General features: G+C 39.4%; 1 protein-coding gene across 2 annotated transcripts in view; it reads right to left on the minus strand.

Moving 5' to 3' along the window:
• CACUL1 (CDK2 associated cullin domain 1) overlaps positions 1 to 24,266 on the minus strand; it is a 46,879-nt gene that overhangs the window by 14,090 nt on the left and 8,523 nt on the right. For both annotated transcript variants that reach the window (XM_084524923.1, XM_084524924.1), the window contains exons 3-5: positions 22,209 to 22,311; positions 12,883 to 12,978; positions 7,744 to 7,846 (exon numbers count right to left, since the gene is read on the minus strand). In XM_084524923.1, coding sequence (XP_084381049.1) covers positions 7,744 to 7,846; positions 12,883 to 12,978; positions 22,209 to 22,311 — 302 coding nt within the window. The remainder of the gene's footprint in view (positions 1 to 7,743; positions 7,847 to 12,882; positions 12,979 to 22,208; positions 22,312 to 24,266) is intronic.

Consider the following 24,266-nt stretch of genomic DNA (forward strand, 5'->3'; position numbering starts at 1 on the left):
AATAGCCTTAATGGCCTCAGGATTTTTTTTGAGGAACAGTAGAGGAACTATATAGGAGTAAGCAAGGTGTGAGCCTGCAGCACTTCAGGTACCCTGCAATGACTGAGTTACTCCCCCACTCCGCAGTAATGCTGATGTAGCCTGTCCCTTAATGAAGGTTTAAGCTACTTCATAATTACAGTGGGGTACCTGGGGCAAGACCAAGGACCCCAATAATTATAGGAGTAGCAGATGGTACATTACAAGTTCAAACTCACTTGTTCATAATTCAAGTTTTACTTGAAAAAAAAAAATAAGAGTTAACTATTAAAAAAAAAAAAAAAACAACTTTCCACATTCCTTTAAAAACAGCTATTTTGTTTAGCAAACATAATTTTTCCTGGGAGAACGTTAGCTGTGTGTTAGCTCACAAAATCTTTCCTCCCTTTGCAATAATCTAACAGAACTTCAAAAAAAGATACTCAAATAAATCATACTTAAGTATGGCTTAGGCAGACATGTTCCCAAAGTGTAATTATTTAACCGTGCTCTTAAAATTATGAAGTCTTCAGAAGCAGAACTGATTGCTTAACAAAGCTGTGAAAGAAAACAAATTCATTAAGGAGGTTTTTATTCTATTGCACAAAGTGTGCTCTAGCACCTCTAATCACTCTAATAGGTATATAGCATTTACGTTATTTTTGCAGAATAACAGCTCTGATATTCCCACAGAACTTGAGCCCTTACACAAATGTGTGTGAGAAATACAGGGAGGCAGAGCAGTAGCAAGGGAGTTATTGCCAGTGCTCAGTTTAAACAAGGCTTACCTGGCATTTTTGCCCTTCAGAATACCATCAAAACACACACAGTCAAATCAATAGCATAACAGCTCACCTTCCTGTCAGCCAAAAAACATCAGGTCCATCTGACCACATCTACTTCCCCTGGGTGATGTCATTCACCTAGGTTTCTGAATCCCAGTCTTTAATCCCAAGCCCCATCCATGCAAAGCATTTGGCTTCACCTCTCCCACGCCAAACGCAATGAAACGGGAAGGGCAGTGCTGTGATTGGAGTCCCCAGCGTGTGGATGGGGGTGGTTGGTTTGTGTTTGGTTTGTTGTTGGTTGGCTTGTGCTTTGTCTCATAGACCTGCTGCCTGGTTTCTTACTAAATTAATTAACGAAGCTTGATCACGTATTGCATTAACCCCGGCACAATTTAATAGCATAGTTCAGTTGGCAGGGACCTACAAAGATCATCGAGTCCAACTGCCTGACCTCCTCAGGGCTAACCAAAAGTTAGCCCTTCTGATCCTATTAAGGTCATTATCATATCATCAGTATTATTGCGCATGTTAACCACTGATCTAGAACTTTAAAAGCCTTCTGCATGAACGTGACCTTCCCCCTGGCTTAATGCTCACATTTGTAGTTACATCAAATCCCTCCTGATGCTGCATCTGTATTCTCTTTTTAAAAAGGAACTAAAAGAAGTTCTTACCAACTTAAATGCTTCATAAGTCTGAAATACATTTAAATGTAGGTGAGAAAAACATAAAAAAATAGATTTATAACTAAGCATTTGCCACTAGGCATTTTAATGAAGCCACAGAATACTATTAAAATATTCATTATACAGCCCAAAAGCTTTATTAAATATCTAATAAAAATGCTACAAACTGAAACTTTCAAGTCTTAATCACATGGAAAATATTCAGCGTTGTAACAAGAATAAATATGAAAAACAAAAGCTATAAATGGAGAAATGTAGACCTTTGGTTTTCTGTAAGTGGAGAGGTGATATTTTCCATGTTTACAGTTTTATGCAGGCTTGTTGAAATGCAAACATTATTCCTTTACTGAGGAGCCGGGTTAAACACGACAGCCATTTCTTGAGAATAAAATTTTTGATTAAAAAATTTCCTTGCTTTGTGGCGCTGCAACTTAATCATGGTGAAACAAGTAAAATGAGAAACTGCAACTTTCTAAAATAACTTGGTACTTCAAGCTCAAGTTCAGTTCAGTGACAAAATTTGTGTTTAGATTAAGCATTATTTAAAGAATCTGAGTGTATTTTATAATATTTGGTAACAGTACCATTGCCAGCGTGGTTACACTACAATTACTTAGGCCTGTCCAATCCCCATACCACTTCACTCTCACCAGTTTAAGGGTGGTAACACCTGTATTGTTGTTCTCATTTATTCCATAGGGTCTGTAGAGCACAGCGGGTATAAAAAAAAGATTAGTAGCTAGATAACAATCTATATTGCCCTTGAGAATTCAGAGATACCCTCTGTGGTCAAAGAATGGGCTGACATTAACCTGTCAATTCCATGTTTTCATGGAGGAATGGCTGGTTATCCCACAACAGCAGAGCCACAGCACACTGGAAAAGAAATAAAACATACCTGCAGGTAGTTTTCACTGTCAAAACCACCTGTGTCTACCAGTATTTGGAAGGAAGAGTATGGGAGCTTTTCATGAAGAATTGCAAAATAAATTGTCTCTGGACATATATTTAAATACACATACTGTTTTAGGGTTTAGAATGGAAATTTGAAATGGAGGTGATGTGATTACACTGTTTGCCTACATAGAATAAACCAGGAATTAAACATTGTGAACCAAATCACAATCCTGTAGATGCATAAAAAAGTAAAGTGACTTCCAGCAAATAATGCAACAATAAATGCGTCCCTTCACCACGTCTCAAGAAGGACCTTTGGTTTTACGTTACAGAAAAACCCCAAATCTCATAGAATCTACTGTCAAAAGCTGATGGATCAACAGCCTTATAGCTGAGGAAAAAGAAGTGAATTCATTTTTTGTTGGAGAGAAATTCTAACAGACATCACCCCATTTGAGTCTGGTAGAAATACACTGGAATGGATCAGTATTTTCAGCTAGTGCTCCGATACCTTCCTTCATTTCCTTCATTTTTAAGGCCCTCAGGAAGGAATTTTCGCGTCTCATTTCACCTATTGAGACACCCAGGCTGACTCTTCAGCAAGTCACTCCACAGGCAAGTGTTTCTCCTTTTTTTCTTTTCTGTTTTAAAAAAAAAACGACCATTTTATTTTCCCTTATCAAACTTAAAAAGCAAGAAATACCATTTTATGAAGGTGGCAGACTGAGGTTGTGCAGATCCTCTTCTTGTATTGATTTCTGCACACAGAAAAAAAGTAAAGCAGCATCTAGGGGCAGAGCAACATCTGGTATATTACAGAAGGAAAGAGCCTTAGCAATGAAGTGGGGTTTTTGTGTTTTATTTTTTTTATAAATATATCATACTGCTTCTGCCATTGCAGTAGTCAATCCATGTCTCTGGGAGCAAAATAACAGTGAATTCAAATGCTTGAGGGCACACTCCACATTAATGCTTTAGGGCAGGTTAGAAATGTACTTCTGAAGCAAACTCACTCATTGTCCCCACTTACTGCTCCTCGGTTTGTATGACAGAGTTGCCTCGGAGCACAGTAATTTAATTCTTTTTTGTGTAAGATTAACCAGATGTGCTCAAACTGCCAAATGGCATTCTGTCCACAGGAACAGATATTAGGCAAGCCTGAGATAATGCTCTCCAAAATGCACATCAATGTGAACAACGGGTCCTCAACACCAAAGTATTGGTGCTTCACACTCTAGATCTCCTTTTATACCATGCCACCTGTTAATTAATATTGATATTGCCTAAATTGTGCAAAGAAACTTTCAGTTCTTCCTACAGTGTAGAAATACTGACAAAAAAGGGTGTAGGCAATGGTTTCCATAAGAACCAGAAAAATAGTTTGTTCCCCCTGTTTTCAGGGGATTTTCTGTGCTGTTTGTGGGTGAAGGTGATGAAAGGCTGTTTCTTTCATACAGCCCATTTGAGATCGATATCAAAATGGTGAAAAAAATATGTCAGCTAAAGGAGGGGAAAGGTCAACTAATCCATCTTGTTCTTGTCTAACTGCCAAAGGGTGAAGCACAGGGAATAAATAAATAAAAAAACCCAACACCAACCCAAGCCCCGTGTTATCTGTTGTAGCTGTACAGGCTACAAACCTGGCATCAGCCCCGGCCCATCTCTCAGCCTTCTGCACTGCTGCTCTCCTGGGGAATTCACAAACAACGCTAGAGATGGAATGTAATGGCGCAAGGAGTTATGCCACAGAGAGGTGGTAAACAGCCAAAGAGATAAGGGTCCCTTGCTTCACTGATGCTAACAGGTTTCTGGAGGTCAACAATATACATCTGTTAACAACGTAGGTTTACATGTGCTGGCACACCCTGCCTGCGCACCCACAGCATAATCACACGCGTCTCTGCCAGGGAAACACCTTCCCTGCTACATCCATCAATGTCCAGCAGTTGCAGCCCCATTCGTCGTCTGCAATTCTGTACCAAGTTTGTACCTGTTGCAACCAAACAGGACAACTGCACAATTTCCTCAGAAAGCTGTTAGCAGCCTTTTTTCAACTTTCAGGTCAACTCTTCTGGTACCTCTCAGAAAGCAACAACAAACATCTACCCTACCAACTTGTTAAAAGCAAAACTTTTTGCAACATAAATGGCCCCTCTCTTGTACCACACCTCCACCAACAATGAATAAAAAAATTAAGAAAACGGAGCAGCAGTTTTCCCTTCATTTTAGCCAAATCTTGGTGACATAACTGTGTGTGTGCCTCTTTAGTTTCTGGAAAAGGAGCAGGGGCAATTCACTCTCTTATAAGTGGGAACCAACTCATCTATCCACCAAGCAGAAACTACAGCGCACTGTTAATAGCCGCTTTCATTTGTTAAGGAACAAGCTTGTTTTGGGCACCCACCTCGAGGTCTCCAAAAAGAGGAGAGCAGCAGTTACTTACAAGCACCCTCTGTCACTGGATTTTACCTGTTGCAAGTACTAGAAATAGAGAGTTTCAGGAGCCGTTAACTATGTTCACCACATTTAAAATTTGCAATAATTCCAGACACAAGACCAACCAGGCAGGGTGTTTCCAGGGCACTGAGATCACAGTTCAGGAAACCCACTTCTGTCGTCAGTGACATAAGGACACAAACAGTGGCCTGATGACAGGAACACACTTACTGCTCGAATTTTGCTGCTTACTGCAATCTGATGCAGGATCTAGAAGAGCACAGACAACATCCTCCTCCACTCCTTCCTCACAGACAAGTAGGCATTATCTGTTTTATTTTTAAAGATTTTAAGCATTCTTGTAAATAAGATGCTGTATCTTTGCTTGTTACATTCACTTGAGTGGTTCTGCACATAAGAATGTCTCCCAAGCCATTTCATACAGCAGTCTTATCAGCAAGAGCCAGCTTCAGACTTCACAAGGAAAATCAGGTTATTTTCATTTAGTTCCTATGTATCCACTTTAATTTGAAGAGCACTGACCTGATAAACATGTGCAAGTGCAGAATTATTTTGTAAAAGCACAGCTGTGTTCATGGATCTGTGCATTAGGTAATTGTTCGTATATTTGCTTTAGTTGCTCAGAAGTGCTCTATTTTTTTTTCTTAGTATTTCCTCCAGCCACACAGCACAAGGACTAGAACCTACCAAGAGCCTGAGCAATATCAAGCACTAAGAACAGATCTGTGATATGCTTCTTTCCTGACACTTTTAAAAATTTGAAGTAGGAAGAAATTTTACTGATATAAAATGAAGCTGAAATTAACTTAAAGTCCTTCCTGAACAACTTCAGGTGGAAATACCAGCTTCCAGGCTGACAGAGTGATAAGACATTACAAACAAAAACCCCCATCTATGAAAAACCCAGCAACAGTTTCAAGAGGAAGAGCAGATATTCTTTTCTCTGAGTCTAATCACAAACTGATAAGTTTTTTCCTAAGAAAGAAGAGGAAGGCAAGCTTCTTCATGCTGAAGTGGCAGTCGCATCATCTCTAGGAAACCCCCACAGAATTCCACGTTTGGATATGGATCTCAAATTCCTAGATTTTAATTTCCTAAACATACCTATTCACAACCTTATTTTTTTTTTTCCTTCAGAATACACTAACACTTTTCTGTTGACGCAAATCTACATCTGATTTCGAAAGATCCTATCACACATATTGAAAATTACGTCTGAAAGTAAAGTCACAAAACCCTGACACATCTCTTATTTTCAGAGCTCTCTCACTTCTGGAAATGAAGGTAATATTCGTCTCTCTTCTAGTAGGAATTTCATGCTAGAAGAGCTGAGAAAATAATAACTAGAATTTGTCAGCACCTCAAAAGTACGATACGATGTGCTGTGTACCTTCAGTTATTTCGTAGGAGTCTGCTAACAAGTTTGGAATTGCATTTAGGCATACTTTAACTCAATTTAAAGAGCCTATTATTCAATATTTAACCAAGGCAGATCACAATTAAGAGTTTATACAAGTCCTAAGAGTAAAACCAATAACTAAATAACTTAGCTTTAATAAGTTGAAAGACTAAAATGAAATCCAAGCACAGTGCTTATTAAATAATACTCTGCACATAGAGCAACACAGCAGGTGAGAGTTTGTTTTCACTTTTCAATTTCTCCTTTAATTTTACTTCTGTAACAAAGAGCTGGGAACGGTATATCATTTTCCCCCCCCTCCATAATCACAGGTCTTTTCCTTTCCTTGCAGCAGATTATCTGCAATTTCTACTGGATTCTTATATTACAATTCCCAGAAAACTAACTACGTAGCAACACACATCTGACATTACTTAGTCAAATATTCAGAATATAAAAGCGTAACCTTTGCTTTCCTCATTGAAAAATCGCATTCATATTTTCATTGCCTGGAACACTGAAATTAAACCTCGCAACATCAGCTGCATTTTCCATGATCCCACTGGAGGCATCATCTCACCAGGTTTCACGATACTGCTGAACATCTTTGGCCCAAAATAAAGCATCAGGTGATAGGTGGGCATTCCTCATTGATCTGCCATTACCTAGCTGATCTAATCATGCCTCAAAGATTTTTGCAGGAGACTTTTCCAGATGGCAAGAAGAAGATGGCGTTCAACTGCTCATCCATCATTCTAGTGTACCAGGTTCCCTAACCTTGTTCACCCATCCCTCTCCCAGAACAGCAAGTCACACGGGCCCTAAAAAACACAGCAAAGATGTTTTCCCCAGGCCCTTCACTGGAAGAAGGACATTACTGTTCAAATAAAGGGGAAGATAAAATAAAACTTGACTCTCATCACCCATCGTTTGGTATTTTCTACTTGCATTAACCCATTGTCTCAACTGAGAAGCTACTCTCATCATTATACCATTCACCAGCTAGCTGGGAGCACACCATGGCAATAACCCCAGTGATAGCACAGTTCTTGGGACAAACCCATTTCTTAATTAACTCTGACATTTTGATAATGAAATTAAGAAGTAACAGCATAAGCAGCAAGACAGTAAAATACTAGTTATGTCATAACCACAGGACATATGGAAAACCATACTGGTCTCCCCCAAATACTCAAGCAACCCTGACTTCACATAAAATATTTTAAAAATATTACAGTACCTGCCATACTCTTTCACGTGGTATATCAGCAGTTACTAATTTGGTAATGAAGGCTTAATTTTAATACACTTATTTTTCAACTCATAATGAGAAACAAAACAGAAGAAACAGCCTTCCTATGACTTCAAAAGGAATTTGTATTTAAGCCCTCTAACGGTTTGCCATTTTCTCTCTATTTGCTAGAGATTTCTGCAATATGTGAAACCACTGCAGTTTTCCAGACTCCCATTATAAGAAAAATTCAATAAGCTTACTTACGCATTAGGTTGTAAATGTGCTTTTCTGCAACATGTTCCGTAAACAGCTTTATAAGGTCATCTTTTAAGTCTCTGTTAAGCTTGGTTTCTATGTAAAATTTATTCTGGAAAATAAGACAGAAGTTTTCAAGATTGTTTCTCATAACACAAAATAAAATTAAACTTTTCCCCCTGCAGAAAATAGCTCAAAATTTAAAATTGTTGAACATTTGACCTGCAAAGTGCTTCCTTGGTGCCTGCATTTATATTGCATAGAACAGTCCTGTACAATGAAAGCCATGTATTTAAAATTAACAATGCATGCGGTACTACTGACATTAATAATTACCTATGGATGTGCTTTTTAAAAAAATATATATATATATATATATATATATATATATATACACTGATACACCTCCATATTAAGTCAGAAGAATCTGTAGAAAAACACATCGTTTTAGAACATTATAGAAGCTGTAATACCGAAATAGGGCTAGGTATGTTTATAACAACAAAAACCCTTTTTACCAACATCTAAAAGTGATTAAGCCATTAAAACAGGTATTAACATACCTGTTAATAAATCATGAATACCAGTAATAAATCATCAGTAGAGCTATCCACATCTGTGGTTCACTGATAATCTCAGAGGACAAATACATAAAATGATCGAACTGCAGAAATAAGCGATATATACAAACCTATAAAAAACTAAACTACATAAAAAATTTGGGGATTCAATTTTCTTGGCCCACCCATCATTAATAAATTCATCTCCTTAGCCCTCAGAGGAGATTCTATTCATGAGTTCCTTGAGGGGCTTCAAATCTAATGTACTACTTGGTGCTACTCCTCAACTCCAAGCCTGCAATTAATAGAAAGATTTATTGTGTGTATTTTATTTGTAAGTCAATTTTAAATAACTAAAAAAAAGTAGTTGTTTAAAGATAGATGTCCTATCAGTTTAATACTGACATGGAAATAGACCAACTGATTTCATCTGGACAACTTTCATTATAAAGAGGTGCATAGAGATATTCACAGAAAACCAACTTAATCAGAAATTCTGTTCTGGAACACTTAAATTAATAGATTTATTGGGAGAGAGAGTATCTTAACCCTCAGAGCAATCATTATATTTTCTATGAAATCCATACTCGTAGGCATTAATAAAACGATATACATAGCGCAATAAACTTTGCCTGCAGAAACCACTCACATTTTCAAGGCAAGCATTCAGCCTCAGTTTTTGGTTTTGGATTGGTTTGGGTTTGTTTTTTGTTTATTTTGTGGGTTTTTTGTTTGGGTGGTTAGTGGCTTGTTTGTTTGTTTTTTAACCTTTCATGAAAACTGAACCTGTTAGAAGAAAGGCAGTCCTAACAGACTAACTTTATCTGTTTTTGTTTGTTTGTTCATTTTTTGGTCAATGGTTAATTGACATTGCAACTGAAATTCACAGTAACTGAAGTTCTCCTCTACGTTTTCTAGGAATTATTAAGCTTACTTTCAGTCCTTCACCAGACCTCACTTCCATTTCTACCTCCAGCTTCCTGACTTTGTGCCACCAGGCACCCACCAGCTACCAATCTCAACCAGAATGGGACAGCAGTGAACTAATTCATCCTATGAGGTGCACTGATGGACAAGATGCACCCAGCTAAGGAAATAACTTCTTTCCTTCTCTTCACTTCTAATCCAGAGTGCTGAAAGGAGAAGAGCAGAAGAGCTGTCATCTTCCCCATTTTTGTCAGCGGAAAGACAGGAACATTTTTCATGTAATATTTCAGTAGCTAGGTTATATCAGTATTTCTTGAAAAGCGTGCCAATGTCACCTAAAGATTTAGTAGACATGTAAAAAGTATAAAGATATCAATACCTGAGAAACTCAGGTATTACAATCATTTCTTTTAGAAACCGCCATACAGCGATTTGTGATGCTGCTAATACTTTTAAAAGGAAAGCAAAAAAAACTTTTCAGAGCCAACTAACCTACAAGAATGCTCATTACCTCACCCATACACAGACACACGCACACACCATGCCCTCTAGCTAATAAGCAAAGCACAGTGCCACCCACTAAGAACAGTAACATTTTGGAGGTAATGAAAAAAGTTCTAATCTCAACTATCCAAAAACTACAGGGCTCACAAGTATTAGGCTCATTTCAGACCACAACATAACAGATTTTCAACTACCTCTCTATATTTAATTAGTGATTAAGAACCTATTACCTTCTAAAGGCTGATTTTAATTTTTCTTGAAGTAGAAATGATTTTTATTCTTTCATGTGTGCATTATACTGTCATATTTACAGTCTAAGCATATAATAATATCATTTAGGTTTATAAAAATACAGAGCAGTTATTTACTAGGAATCGTTCTGTGGAATAAAGCATTATGTGCAGACTTCGAGTTTTGTTTGCTTTATCTGTGGCTCTATCCAAGAAGTTTTGAAGAGGCTTAAACCCACTAAATCTTGGAGGGAAAAAGTATTTTGGATCTCCAGCCTTCCTTAAAATGCCCCATATAGCAGCAGCAGATGGAAAAATCCATCACCATATGAAAATCATTCCTGCTCCTAACAAAAGAAGGAAAAAGAGAAATCTCCCAGCAAGTCAGCCCCCTCAACCATTACTCCAGAGCTTGGCCAGCACATACAAGCTGGTTAAGAGCCCCCCTTCCCTGTATTTCCAGCATACAAACAGCAATATGGTTTGGTAAGTATCAGCGGAGAGAAGAGAATTGCTGCTGTTTGTTTCAAACACACAGGACTGAGCCTAAAGCAAATTGCAAAGCCTCTTGCTGAGAGACAACAACATGTCCCAGTTGCATTACAAACCTTTAAGTTTTCTTTGGTTTCCTAGATTTTTAAATATATAAATGCATATTTGAACTTCTCCTAAGCAGTAATATAAGCATCCTCTCAGAAGAAGCATCAGTGCAGCTGATAAAGGCATCCCTGCCCATGGCAGGGGTTGGAACCAGATGCTCTTTAAGGTCCCTTCCAACCCCAGCCGGTCCACGGCTCTGGGATTCCATTCTATGAACTCCACAACCTTGGAAACTCCCAACTAAAACAGCTACATCACTGCCAAAAAAGGGAAAGCTCGCAATTCCTGATAAAAAGGCAGAGTCCAACAACTTGGTCCACTGCATCTAAAAATACTTTGAAAGAACCTATGGGAGCAACTGCAAAGCTGTAATTTGTATTATAGAATAATTAGCCTTTCACCTCTTGTAATCAGTTTGTTACTGTACTTTCTTGTCTAAATAAAGGAAACTGCTGCTGCATGAGAGAAAACTCAATGAGATACAACAATGTAAGGCTGTAAGTGACTGTGCATACAAGGACTTCCAAACGCATACAGAAAAACTTAGAAAGGAAAACATTTTTTGTCCTTTCTTTTCTAAAGGTATCTTCCACATCCCGTGCAGTCACTAACGCTCAAGCCTATGTTGAATTAAGTCACTTGAATGAGACAGTGTGTGCAGGAATTGGGTTTTACTGCGTTAAAGACATTCAATTTAAAATAACGAAAACAGAGCACTTGCACTTCTTTTGGATCTCACAGAAAACAAGCAACCAAAATTACTACACAACTCTTCATCGTACAGATCTGTTTATTACTCACCAACCATTCAACGCGCACATATCACTTAGACTCAAACTCTAAAAATTAAAAAGTGAGGGAATATCACACACTCCTCATTAGAGGAAACCACAGTTGTGTACAAAGAAGGATGTGGAAATCTATTAAGCAATTATACCTTGTCTAGCCATACAGGCAAGGCTTATAATGATACATAGCCTTGTTTACGACCATCATTAACATTTCTTTTTGATGTGACAGTTTCTGCAGTCATAATTGTTAAAGATTTGTTGACCTCTGTGATGGAAGAACCTCTGTGACAGAGCTGAGCATTCAATAAAAGCACACCTAGAACAGCTTATCTTCATTTGTAAACGGATATTAAATTCTGAGATCGCTTAAACACCTGCCTGCAACAAGTCAAGTACACGCTGGCAGAAAAATGGCCAGCACCTAAAAATGCCAAATGCAAGTGGGAAAGAGTCTCTCCCTTGTTATTTTATGATAGGAACTGGAAGAAAAATAAAAATCGTCACCATGAACAAACCCCTTGCTTACAAGTGAGGCAACTGGATTTCGTTTTGGATAAATTAGTTAAAGACTACATCAGAAGAAACCCAGCTCAAGAAAGACAGCTTTCTGCTGTAAAACAACAAATTTGGGTGACGCTGTGCTGAAAGACTAGCAAACTTCTTCATTTCAAGTACAGCCACAGAAAATACAAACTTTCCTACCAATGAGAATAACTTTTTGAAGAGTTTGAGGTTAGGTTATTTAGCCTATTCTTTTTTTTTTTTTTTTCTAAGATGATCTGTCCTAAAAGACAATTTTATTTATTTATTTATTATTTCTAAGCAATGTCCATGCAAGGACCATTTCTGGGAGAAGGGCAAATTCCAAGCTTGAGTTATACATTACCCTAAAAAAGCAATAAAAGTCTTGGCATTTTGACAAAAGTCAAGCAGATGCTAGACTTCTTCAGAGGTACAGAAGACTTCATAAAGTACATAATCTGCACGACAAACAGTTATAGTCAATGGGTTCTGAATCTCTGCAAGTGTGCTTGACATAGCTATGAAAATAAGTTTGCCTTCATCCCATCAACACTCTAAATTGCTTTATCAACTGACAAAGACATCTACAAAAAAAAAAAAAAAAATCTTTCAGGCAGAAGTCCTTGGCTGTCTAGTCTGAATTTGTTCAATTTAAAGCAAGAAAATCATCTTTGTAATCTGCCCAAGCTACCAAGCCAACGTATAACTAGCCAATAAAGTATCTCAAAAAGATATAAATAACAGCCTACTTGGTAAGGCTTTTTTCCAACCCAAATAAAAATCATTCCCAAGAAAGAAATATCAGGGTAGAAAACCAGTTGCGAAGCTCTGCATTTAAAAGCACGACCTCCCTTTCTTCTCCCCACACAACTTGATCAGAACTCTAGGCAAAAGCAGGCATGATTCCCAAGTTCTGTAAGAAAAACCATTATAGCTGCATTTTATTCTTTTCCTTTTCAGTCAGCATTATGCACATGGACATACGTTATTTGAAAAGAATTTTCTAAAACTTACCATATATATGAAAAGAGGCACAATGCTCTGCAATGCTCCCATATACTGTCCAAGAGCTACGTTAAATCTTTCAATATAGAGATCTGGAGGGCTGGCCTGCAAGAAACCATAAAAGTCAGGTTGTCATTTGAACAAGGGAAAGATTTGGAACAGCACAGGCTATGCTTTCATGGCAAACTCCAAGATCTACCAAGTATTTGATACACTATACCTACACAAAGCAAACCATGCATCACTCCAGAGTTTCTGCTATCGCTCCCTCCAGCAAAAAAGTTCTCACCAGGAAGAGGTTTCTGCCTAGGACTCTGTGTCAGTGCCTAGCAAAAGGTGCATTGGATAAGCACTACAGCATGCCTAGGACAAACCTGTACTTAGCATATGCAAATACAAACAGTTATTAAAAGGGCAAACATTCTTTTTGAAAAAGCTGCCTGTCAGGTCTGGGGTCCAAATTGAGATTTCATCGAGTGCTGTGGTGTGTGCACTGATCCCCCCGTGGGCTCCTGCTCCAAGGCAGCAGGGTGACGTGAAGCAGCTGCCTGGCACCCAGGCTGGCACGCAGCACATCCCCCAGCTCCAGGGAGCACTGCCCTGCACAGAAAACATTTCAGAGTTTCAGCTGGGTCACCTAAGGCAAGGCAAATATGCAGGGTGTCGAGCAGTCCTCCAACACACAGCACCGCCGTGCAGCCCCAGGCAAAACACTGCCACACAAAAGCTGAAGGTGCCAACTTTACGCCAGGCACCACAGCGACAGCGCTGCTGTTTTCTGTGCAGAGTGCCATCAGTCTCAAAGAAAAAAAAAAAATAAGGAAGCTATAAAGATTTATTCCGCAGCAAGCTAAGTTAAATTGAGAGGGGAAGCAGGAAAATGGGAAGCAGTAACCACAGCTTGTTTCATAAATGCCTGGTTCACAGCGCCAGGGAGCCACATTAGAGCATTCAGGAGTGCACTTACACAGCCAGGGATGGAAGTGGATGGGGCAAAGTGCTCCTCCACTTCTCCCCGCTCTGTCCCAAGCTGCCCACATAGAGTGCTCGGCTGCTGCCCACCTCCTGCCATCCTCATCCCTCCGGAGGCAGGGGATGAGCTGCCGGAGCTTCTGCTGCTCAGGGCCCTGTTCGCACCCCAGGACAAAGTGCTGCCTGCTTACAAGCTGCCTTCCCTTCTCTTGCACTGTTTTTCCTTTCCTACAGCACTGGGCAAGAAAGGATGAAAAATGCAGCAGCAACACAAACCTTGCAAGAAAACAAGCTGAAAGATTTTTCTCAAGCCAAAGCATCTGCGGTGCGAGGAGTGCTCCGGGCTGGCTGCACCTTATGGGAACTTCCAGCTCTGATCTTTTAGAAGCAGATTTTTCAACCTTTGCATGGACATTCAAGCAGGGGCCCCAATAACACAGTTAAGAGTTCACACTGACTTTTTGCTCCATTAAGTGCTCTCAACCCATGAAACATTTTTCCTTCGTATTAGCTTCTTTAGCTTCCCTGCTTAACATGCTTGATGAACATGTGGGTAATTTTCACAGCAAACGCAGATACAGAGCAGACATTTCAGAAAGGAAAGCAAAACTGGCAAAGGAATAAAGAACGTTATTCCATGTGTTGTTGCCAAAGGTTGTATCTGGTTATTCCTCATTTTGATCATCAGTTTTTAATCTTTTTGCAGATGCAGTTCTCAGGGGCGGTCAAACAAATTTTAGTTCAAAATTCCAACAACGTACAGCAGCGAGCTCCAGGTTCTCCTTTTCATATGTAATTACATATACGATTTGTTGCAAATCACATGCAGTGAAATCTGCATTTCTAAGCAACGTGTATGCTTGCTTCCCTCCTTTCTAACCTCACTTTTAAATATGGTTATACTCTCAGATTTGTAACGACTCAGTACACAACTTAGAAGATTAAAGAAAAAAGAAAGTTCTGTTTCAAAGAACACATCAAACAAAAGGAGACAATAGCCTGACACAGGGTGCTGCTCTTCTCACACCGAGTTTGCACTCTTCGTTTTAAAGAAAAAGACTGGAGTTGTCTGGACAGTAAAGCATTTAGTCGCACGTGCAGCCTTTATCCTGCAGAAAGCATCCAGCTTGCCATTCCTTTTTACAGGGGACATTAAGGTTCGATACCTTTTTCCTCCACAGAAGCCTGTTTGCTCACTTTACAAAGCCTGTGTCACATTGAGAGAACAGTTTTAAGAGAGGAAAAACAAATTCACACCCAACCACCTTCTGGGAACAACCTCAAGCCTTCAGAGAATACCTGAAGTTGTTGACTTGTTGGCTCCCTCCACCCTACAGGTGAGCAGAAAACAACTGCACTGGGTGAAGACGAGGGAGTGGGAGAGAAGTCCTAAAGCTCCAGGGGAAGCACTCACTAGCATCAGGCAAAATGCTCAGCCTTGGTCTTTACCTGTGGAAAGCAGTCAGGACCTTAACATAGCTCACGCTGACAGAGCAGTTATCTGGGAGCTTTATTTTTATGATACTGTTTTGTGGCAACCCTCACAACCCCGCAGTGAAGGCACTAGCAAGAAGGCCCTGACTGCTCCATTCTCCTTGTTCCCAAAGCAAGAGCTTGACAATCAAACACTCCTCAATTATTGTTTGATATGGAAACTTAAGGAGGAAAAAAATAACACATAGGCCAAAGAGAGCTCAGTAACGGTGCTTTCACAGGTCATCTGTGAATTTCTGTACTCAGTGTGGGGAAAACAAACATCTCGCTGTTTTCTGTTCATTAGGGTGTTATTGTACGGCTGCTCCAAACCGCCAGCCTGATCTCAATTACTTGTTTCACCAGCAGAACTTCCTCCACATACTTACATTCACATTATTAAGACAATAACTAGAGTGGGACTAGCTTTATATAAACTACATTAATTTTACAAACAACCAGGAGTGCATGGCACCAAGCTGAACGTGTGCTGTCACAAGTAAATAGATGTTGCTAAGATTATTCCATTAAATCGGCACCATTAGAGTAGACGTGCATCTAAAATCTATATACATTCTGCCATAGCCATTATTAAAAGAAAAAAAAAAAAAAGAAAGAAAGAAAAAAGAAAAAAAAAGGAGAGAAAAACTGATTATACTAAGGTTTATTTATTTATTTTTTTTAAACTCTTGGTCTTATTAGTCCAGAAACAACAACACATCCATTCAGCTACTTTAATTACAGATGGGGGGGAAAAAATTAAAGATATTGACTCCTTACTACCCCCCAGAAAACACTAAGTCTTTAAAAACTACTCCTATTGTACCTGAGGGACATATGAAAGCAGCTCTTCAAACAGAAAGACGAATGTGCTGCTAGTCTTGAAAGGAAGAAGAACCTTCATTCCTCCACACCCCACTCTGAATCCCATCAATCTGGCAATTCAGTCCCTCTGTCAAGAGCCTCTACATGGGGAAACAGCTTAAATCCTCTCCTACAACTGCTCTCATCTAACACTCATAGGGTTAAGAACAGTTTTCTAGTATCAACCATTTAACGTGCCTGTTCACAGGAGCAGTGAAAGCATGGTTGGACTTCTCAATTCGTGGTGGGGCTGCATTTGTTTTACAACTTCAGCTTGCTTTTGAGAAGCCTTTCCTAGCAGAAAATGCTATGGCTGCTGTGAAATGCTGATGTTAAGGACATCGTTTACACATCTCCTTGCATATCACAGTGGACATCTCAGCACCAAGAGACATGAGAATTAACAAAAAAAGGCATTTGAGAAAGGATGACACAAGATGTAGATGTCTTCAAAGAAAACAAGCATTAAGAGACCTGGCACACAACGTTACCCTTGCCCCGTCTGAAATCTACCATCAAGTCATTTCAATGAACTTGTGTATACGTGAAAAATATGTTTTTTGTTTTTGTTTTCCAATTTGAATATCACACTTTGACAGAACATATGAAAGAACAAACATCAGAAGAGAGGCTGCTGGCTCAAGACAACTCAGAAATGGCTCACAAGAGAGAAACGATGACAACAGGTCTTTGTTTGAGAACACAAAGCTAATCTGTTTATGAACACTCATCTGGCACGATCAGCAATATACTTGGTAAAGCTTGCATTCTTACACTGAATGGGCAGCTCCATTTTCCTGGGAACACACTCACTGCCAAAAAGCCAGCACACACGCTGCAGAGTCTCTCCCACGCCTGCCAAGTGAAAAGGGAGAACAGCTCTAACTACACAAACTAACTTGTTCTTCATGTAAGAGGTCTGCGTCTTTTAAGGCAGCTTTTGTTCTTCCTCAGTAAAGCATCGTTTATTTACTTTGTCCTGTGGACAAGATATGCGATCCCCGGGTCTGTGTCACTAGACAAACGTGCTATCGAAACTTTTTATGAAAAACAGGTATCAAGCCAAAGTACAATTCATTCAAAGACTGACTGTGTCATCCTTTTCAAGTCTGCCCTCGAGCTCTACAGCATCATTAAAGACTCCTAATTGTCTTAGAGCATGATCCTTCAAAGGTACACGTACACGCCGTTTCCATTTCCATTCAGTACGTCTGGGAAACAAAACTACATGATATCGAAGCACTGTCAAAACTGTTTAGTCCTAAGAAATCTGCAGAACCTTCTCTATCCAGTAAATCCATACATATTCGCTTGTGCTGCATTTGCTTACACCCTTCTGCAACTACACCAGGGTCTGCTGCCCTTGGTTTAGTGGGACAAGAAAGCAAGAGCGACTGCAGGGATCTCAGCCTTTTTGAAAAGCTGCAGGCAAGGATGCTTTCCTTAGGTTAGCTTGCTTGGAACAATGGGATTGCTGCTGGCAACATGGTGATCCCTACCTCTGTCTCAAGTCAACAGCCTTCTTTCTGTTATCTACATCAAGATGCACGCGTTTCTACCACATCTGGCTTTGGATAAAAAAGTTCTACTACCGTTCATTTGATCTGATTCAATTGGGTGTGATCGCAGCATTAAAAGCTTGTTTCACAGATGGTTAAGCAATGTTCCTTGGAAAAACTGATGGACGGATGCCCATGGCACTAGAATGGTATTTTTCTCCCTTGGAAATATTATAGACCAGATAATTGGCCACTTTGAGTTTCTTCTTTTAAAAACGTACTGTAGAGTAACCAGCCGGACACTTGATGCTAAAGAACTTCAAGAAGCAGTAATAGTTAACATACCTAGTAAGAAAAAATGTTAGAAAATGCAAGTTTTCACTTCCATTTTTCCCCATCTATTTATGCTCTTTTCCTATAGGCGGGACATAGAGGTGGCAGATTTGTTTCCTACAGAAGTGCTCAAGAAACTACTACGAGTAAAGCAAAACATATCTGCAGAACTCTTTGGGGTAAATTACCTTAAGGTATAAATATGAAGAAGTGCTGTGAGGTACCGAACACTGCCCACAGTTCAGTTTCACCACTCACTCAAGGCTCTGCTTGGCTGCATTTTATAGCACCTGACTACACGGTAAGGCTCGCAAGGTAAACATGACAAGCCACTTGAAGCTTCACGCTTTACTCCTGTAATCAGGAAAAACATTGAAAGTTACACAACTGTTTCTAAAGAAATGAACAAAGAAGTTCAGAACCTAATCTGAAGTTCAGAAGCTGGCCTCTGACAGCCTCTCCGTGTTTATCAGCGTAGTAACTGTCAGATTAATGTTTCACTTATTAACTTCACTGAACATAGGAATTACAGTTGGTGAACTGAACTGTTTCTGGTCAGGATTTAAAATCAATAGATCCCTTTTTCTCTTTTACTCTGACATAAAAGCCATGCATAACATGACAGAGTTGTTTTTCAGCTCTCAGTCATTTCCTAAAGGAATTATCGATATTTCTAACTAAAACAAAAATACTTAACTACACTTGCACAAAAAAAGCACTTTTATCATGGGCCATCCATGGGTCAATTCTTAAAATAGTTCCCAGTGTCATTTGATGAAGAGATGCATGATGGACACCGTAATTAGTTTTAAATGACTATCAGAGCACAGGAGAATATGTTTAGGCCAAGCACTCATCATTAATGCAAATATAGTTTTACTGTTTTAAAAAAACAAATGCATTTAGTTTGAAAGTATGTCTGTGTATCCACCCTATCTCATACCTCTGAATGACTCAGCACTTACCCACGAAAACAGCTGCCATTATTTTAAACCGCAACATAATGGGCTATGTCCATTACCAATAAAATGTTTCCAAATAAAGCACCTTGAAAAAAAAAATCATCAATATGCGGACAGGCGTCATAAGCCTCAAGACAACAGGAAATATGTTCATTTGTGTGTTCTGCAGCCAACCAATTTTCTTTTTCCTCCTAAACACAAATAGTCAAAAATTCTGACCAACTCAAGGGTTAGGGAAACTTCGTTCTCTTAATTACTGGAAGCTTCATGTGGCAACACATCCTTACTCATGCAGAGAAACCTGTCAGACATCCACTGCAGGAAAGGAAGGCAATCCTTGCTCAGATATGGTCTCTCCATGAAGCAGCCTGAAGAGGGATCATTTCCTTGTGTAGCCAGGAGGGAGCTAGAAATGTCCTGAGATACAGGAGGCCCCGTCTCAAAGGGCTGCTGATACAACACCTGGTAACTCATCTCATTTAAACGCCCCTCCCGGCAGGTAATGCTCACTGCTTTTCACCCAATGCCTCGCACGCAGAGCATTCATCAGCACACCCACATTTTCATAATGCTTCCCCCAGCACAGCTAATTAATTTCTCGGGCTGAAAACCCAGGGGGCAGACCCTGGGGAGTGCTCAGGGAGTGCAGTCACCATGAGCAAAGTCAGCAGGGGATGGATGACCAGGGGGACACCCAGCCCAACCTCACCCATTGCCACCCATCTGCTTTCAGCCAGAGGCAAGCTCGCCAGGCAAGCTGGGAGCGAAGCACATAGGAAGGAAAAGAGGAAAAAAAAAAAAAAAAAAAGGAACTTCTGCAGTGAATGCCACAAAGAAAGAGGATAAACTCCAGCACAGCAAGAAACAAGCAAGAGCAAGTCTGACCGGTGCACTTGGATGCTTCCACAATTTGGTACCTGACAGTTTTACTGCTTTTGCTGCTGATGAGTTGTTCTTGTAGGAAACAGCTTGCTCTGGCATGTTGGTTACACAGATATTCTGCAATCCACCTGCCATAAAACTGTTGCATTTCTATGCAAATAAGTTGTTTGGCTTATCCAAAATCACTTTGCATTTGCCTGCCATTTCAGTTTACATGGCATCTGCTTTCTGACATAAAATCAATATTCTGGTATCAGGCTATTTGTGCCTCTCTGCATGCAAAAATATTTATGTATCTTGCATTAAGTTGCACATTGACAACTAAACAGAACTCCACAATTTGGTTAAATATTGTTGGCAGGTGGAGTGAGTTTCTCAGAGTTAGCAAACCACCACTTATTGCACATTAAAAAGATTCACACTATGTAGGTATTTATTGCTTGCCCGTGTGAACCAGAAACTTCCACGGGACCAACATTTACAAGATAAATTTTTTGTTGGTGGTGGTTGGGTAAAGACCTAGCACCATGTTTCATCATTAAACCCAATAAAGGAACTAACCGTCACCAAAACCTATTAAGATCATAGAGATAAGAATATTAAAATACAATGCAGTAATTTCTTAAGAGACAATTTGACAGTCTCTAGTTAAAACAGCTTCTTTATGGAACAGATTTTAAGGCATACAAGTTTTTCTTCCAGCAGCTCAAAAAAGCTGGATTTACCATCCAAAAACAAAGTCACTCAAAGATGATATCGTGCCATATTGACAGCAGTCTTGCCACCCGCCATAAGGCGTGTCTAACCTACATAAGAAACCTTTTGCAAGACAAAGATTGCATTCAATAGTTGTCTCAAGTATTCTTCTAACAACAGATGTTCCGAAGACAACCTTGGTTTTAGGCAGAAAAAGTTAATGCATGTATATAGCGACCTTTAAACCCAGCTGCTCAGCTAGTTTCAGAACTCAGGAAAAATCAATCAAGGACTACCACCCAGAAAAGAATTTGAGGTATTCCCAAATTCAAAGCAAAGCAGCATACCACACTACTATGGGATGTATCATAAGCACTAGCCAAACCCATACAACTGCAATGATTCCTCATTCTCACAATCAGAGAAAAAATGTACAGGCTGCACCAGTTCAGCAGGACCAAGGGAAGACTTTATTCTAAATGTATTATGTCTGCTTTAGCAGATTTTTTACAGAACAGAGGAGAATGTCATTGTGTGAGAAATGAGAAATAGTAAAACAGAAAAGAAGCAGCAAAGAACCTAGCTCAAGATGACCTAAATATTTCCCAGTCAAAGACTGTCCCAAATACCATATCCGTCAAATTCAGGTTGTTGCTTTGCTGGCTTTTTATTATTTTTATAAGGAAAGCAACAGTAGAGTGACAAGGGAGAAGAACATCAGAATGATCACAGGGATGTGTATTTTGACAGACACGCATGTTTAGACAGAAGTACCTGCTGCAGTTAACAGCAGTAAGACTGCTTTTGACTGACTGAAATTAGCTCTCAGTTATTAGAAGCACTAAAGAAGCTGCCGTAGCTTAGGGTTCCTACTCATTTGATGCATCTATTTGACTCAACACAAGTCAGTACAGAAATCAAACGTCAGTTTTGAAAGTGACGAAGCTGTAAGGAAATAAAACAGTGTTGTTGCTAGAGTGATAACAATGTCAAGAATGTGTCTGGAAATTCTAGTCCCAAAGTAATTTTCAACAAGGAACACACATGAAAACAAACATGGATGCACAAATAAGATGTAGAGAGGATAGGGATATACAAATTCTCTTAGGACTGCTGTAAACCACTGACATCTACAGATAGGCAAGAAAAATGCAGAATAAATTGTAGCACGCGATTTTCATATGCAGTTATTCATATTATTCATGGTATTTCACAATTCATATTAAATTCACTTTAACTTCTTCCTTTAGATTTTCATTTCTGTGCTGCTTTTGAGGCACAAAGGCCACAAACAGTTTATATAGATTAGCACAGCAATGGCAGACATCAATGTCACACGCTCGGATCATGTTTGACTGAAGTATTTACACACTAGATTACACAATAGATTTCCCATTCTCCAGTCTTTGATTCTACATGATATTAAATGTTAGGCATTGCTCTCCATCCACATGGAGCATCTCTCTAAGGCTAAGCCATGCTATACAACCAGACCTAACAGTTGCTATTCTGTCAGGCAGTGAATTAAGTAGTCCTCAATTTAGTAAGCTAGTGTAAATTAGTCTTAATGGCAATCCCCTCCACAGGCCATCTACATGCTGCAATATAGTCACAGATCCCAGGAAAGATAGAATTAGATTGTGCAGCTTCTTACCTGCAGCTCCTTTGAGACTCTCTCTAAGTGGTTAGTTATCTTTTTTATTAGGTCACTATACATCTGTTCCGAATGCTGCTGGCATACACACTTATACACACAACTGCAGAAACAAATATAGGAACAAACGATGAACTCACAACAGTTTGCAATGAGGGATAACAGACTTCAAAATATTTTGTTCAAGTCTCAACTTAGAGGCTAACAGGTTTAAGTGAATGATTGCTGAACTTTTTAATACAGCCCTAAGCTTGGAATGAGCTCCAGAAGACTCTTTGGTCTTGCCTGAAGGCCCCAGTGTCCATCACCACTTGCCCCCACCCAACTTGGCTTTAACGTACAATGAATTCTCTCAAGAGTGCACTTCTGAACAGACAGGGTAACTCTGTCAACAGCACACTCCTAGTCCTGGCTCTTCTCCCCCCACAATAATAAAGACCCCAGAAAACTAAGCAGGTTTAAGGATTATTATACATATACGTCCTAGGGCAAAACCCCTGTTAAAAGATGGACACCACTGGCAGGCAGGCAGAGAAGTTGTACTGAAATCATACCAGTGCTTTAAACAGAAGCAGCAAAAAGTCCTAAAAATAAAGACCTATGCAGGTTATTCCATCTATTATGACTTAAATCCTAAATTAAATATATATATATATATCTCATAATAAACAAAGACTCAGAGAAAGAGCAACAAAACTTTCATTCTGCATTCCATGAAGGCTTGGCTGTATTAACTCTGTTGTTCTTCAGTGCCACTTTTGCTTTATTAGAACATTTCATTGTTTTCATACTGCAATAACAGCATATCTGCAATGAGTCCATGTACTGAAAGCACATTTACAGCAGTTGTTAAACTGTTTGTATATATTTATACACACATATAACGGTGTGCATATCCATACATGCAGGTATGAATATACACATGAACACACACGCACTATTTTCAGCCCCAAGTTACGTTACAGTATTCATCATTGGGCATTAGCAGCACCAAGCAGCTTTACTTTACTTCAGCGCTTTCATTCTTTCAAGTCAGCACTTTGAAAGCCAGCTGCCAAAAATCAAGAGGCAAAGGGAGACTTCACCTGATATCTTGGGCAAGCCAAACCTTCTCCCCTCCCCACTACTGCGGCAGCAAGCAGTTTAGCCCAGAGACTGCTCTTAGAACATGCACAGACCAACTTATTTCCAGCCAGGTCCAGATCCCAGACTTTAATACTTTATACTTATAGTAGTACCTAAAGGCTAAAGACATGGTACAGCAGCATCACGTCCCTCTATGGGAATAATTACATTCCCATTCCCTACTGAGCAGGTGTTACAAAGGAAAATGAACTGAAAAAATAAAAAAGGGATTAAAACAACTAAGGGCTACCATAATTTTGTAATGCAAGGGAGAGGTTAGGTACCAGCTCCAAGACTTCAGGGGCCTATCCAACATTCTCGTTCAGTAACTGCCACTCTGAGTCTTCTGGAAGGTTTTACTAGCAGATAATCCTTAACAGATTGAACATTCCTTTACCTTTCAGAAGTTTTTATTTAATACCTTTGACAACTTCAAAGGCACCAAAATTACTTTATTCATCCTTATGCAAAGTCTTTTCATTTGGCAAGCCACACCACTTCTTAGAAAACACACCCTGCACCATCCCACCTATTATATTGGGAAAATAAATGTGTATCTGTAGTTTAATGTTATTTAAATAATAGTAGAAGTCCTGTTTCTTTCACATGAAGTCTATCAATGGCAGATCCTAGTTTGGAACAAGCTAGTAACAGCATAAACATGAATTTAATTTTGATCAAAGAAAGAAACACGGGTAAGGAAAGCCAGAAAGACTTTTGTGATCTCTTGTAAACCACCCAGCAAGTCAACAACAACAAATGACCTTAAGCTTGCTCAGTAACTAGCCAGTGCATAGCCCTGGCTATAACTTCATTTATAACTCTGCAACTAAACTGAATTTTATGGTGCATCTGCTTATCATTACATGCACTATCACTACACTTACTTCAGCAAGGTTCTTGTAGCCAAACACTAGATTTCATATGTACATG

The sequence above is a fragment of the Aythya ferina genome (assembly GCF_964211825.1).
Source record: "Aythya ferina genome assembly, chromosome: 7".
Classification (NCBI taxonomy): Eukaryota; Metazoa; Chordata; class Aves; order Anseriformes; family Anatidae; genus Aythya; species Aythya ferina.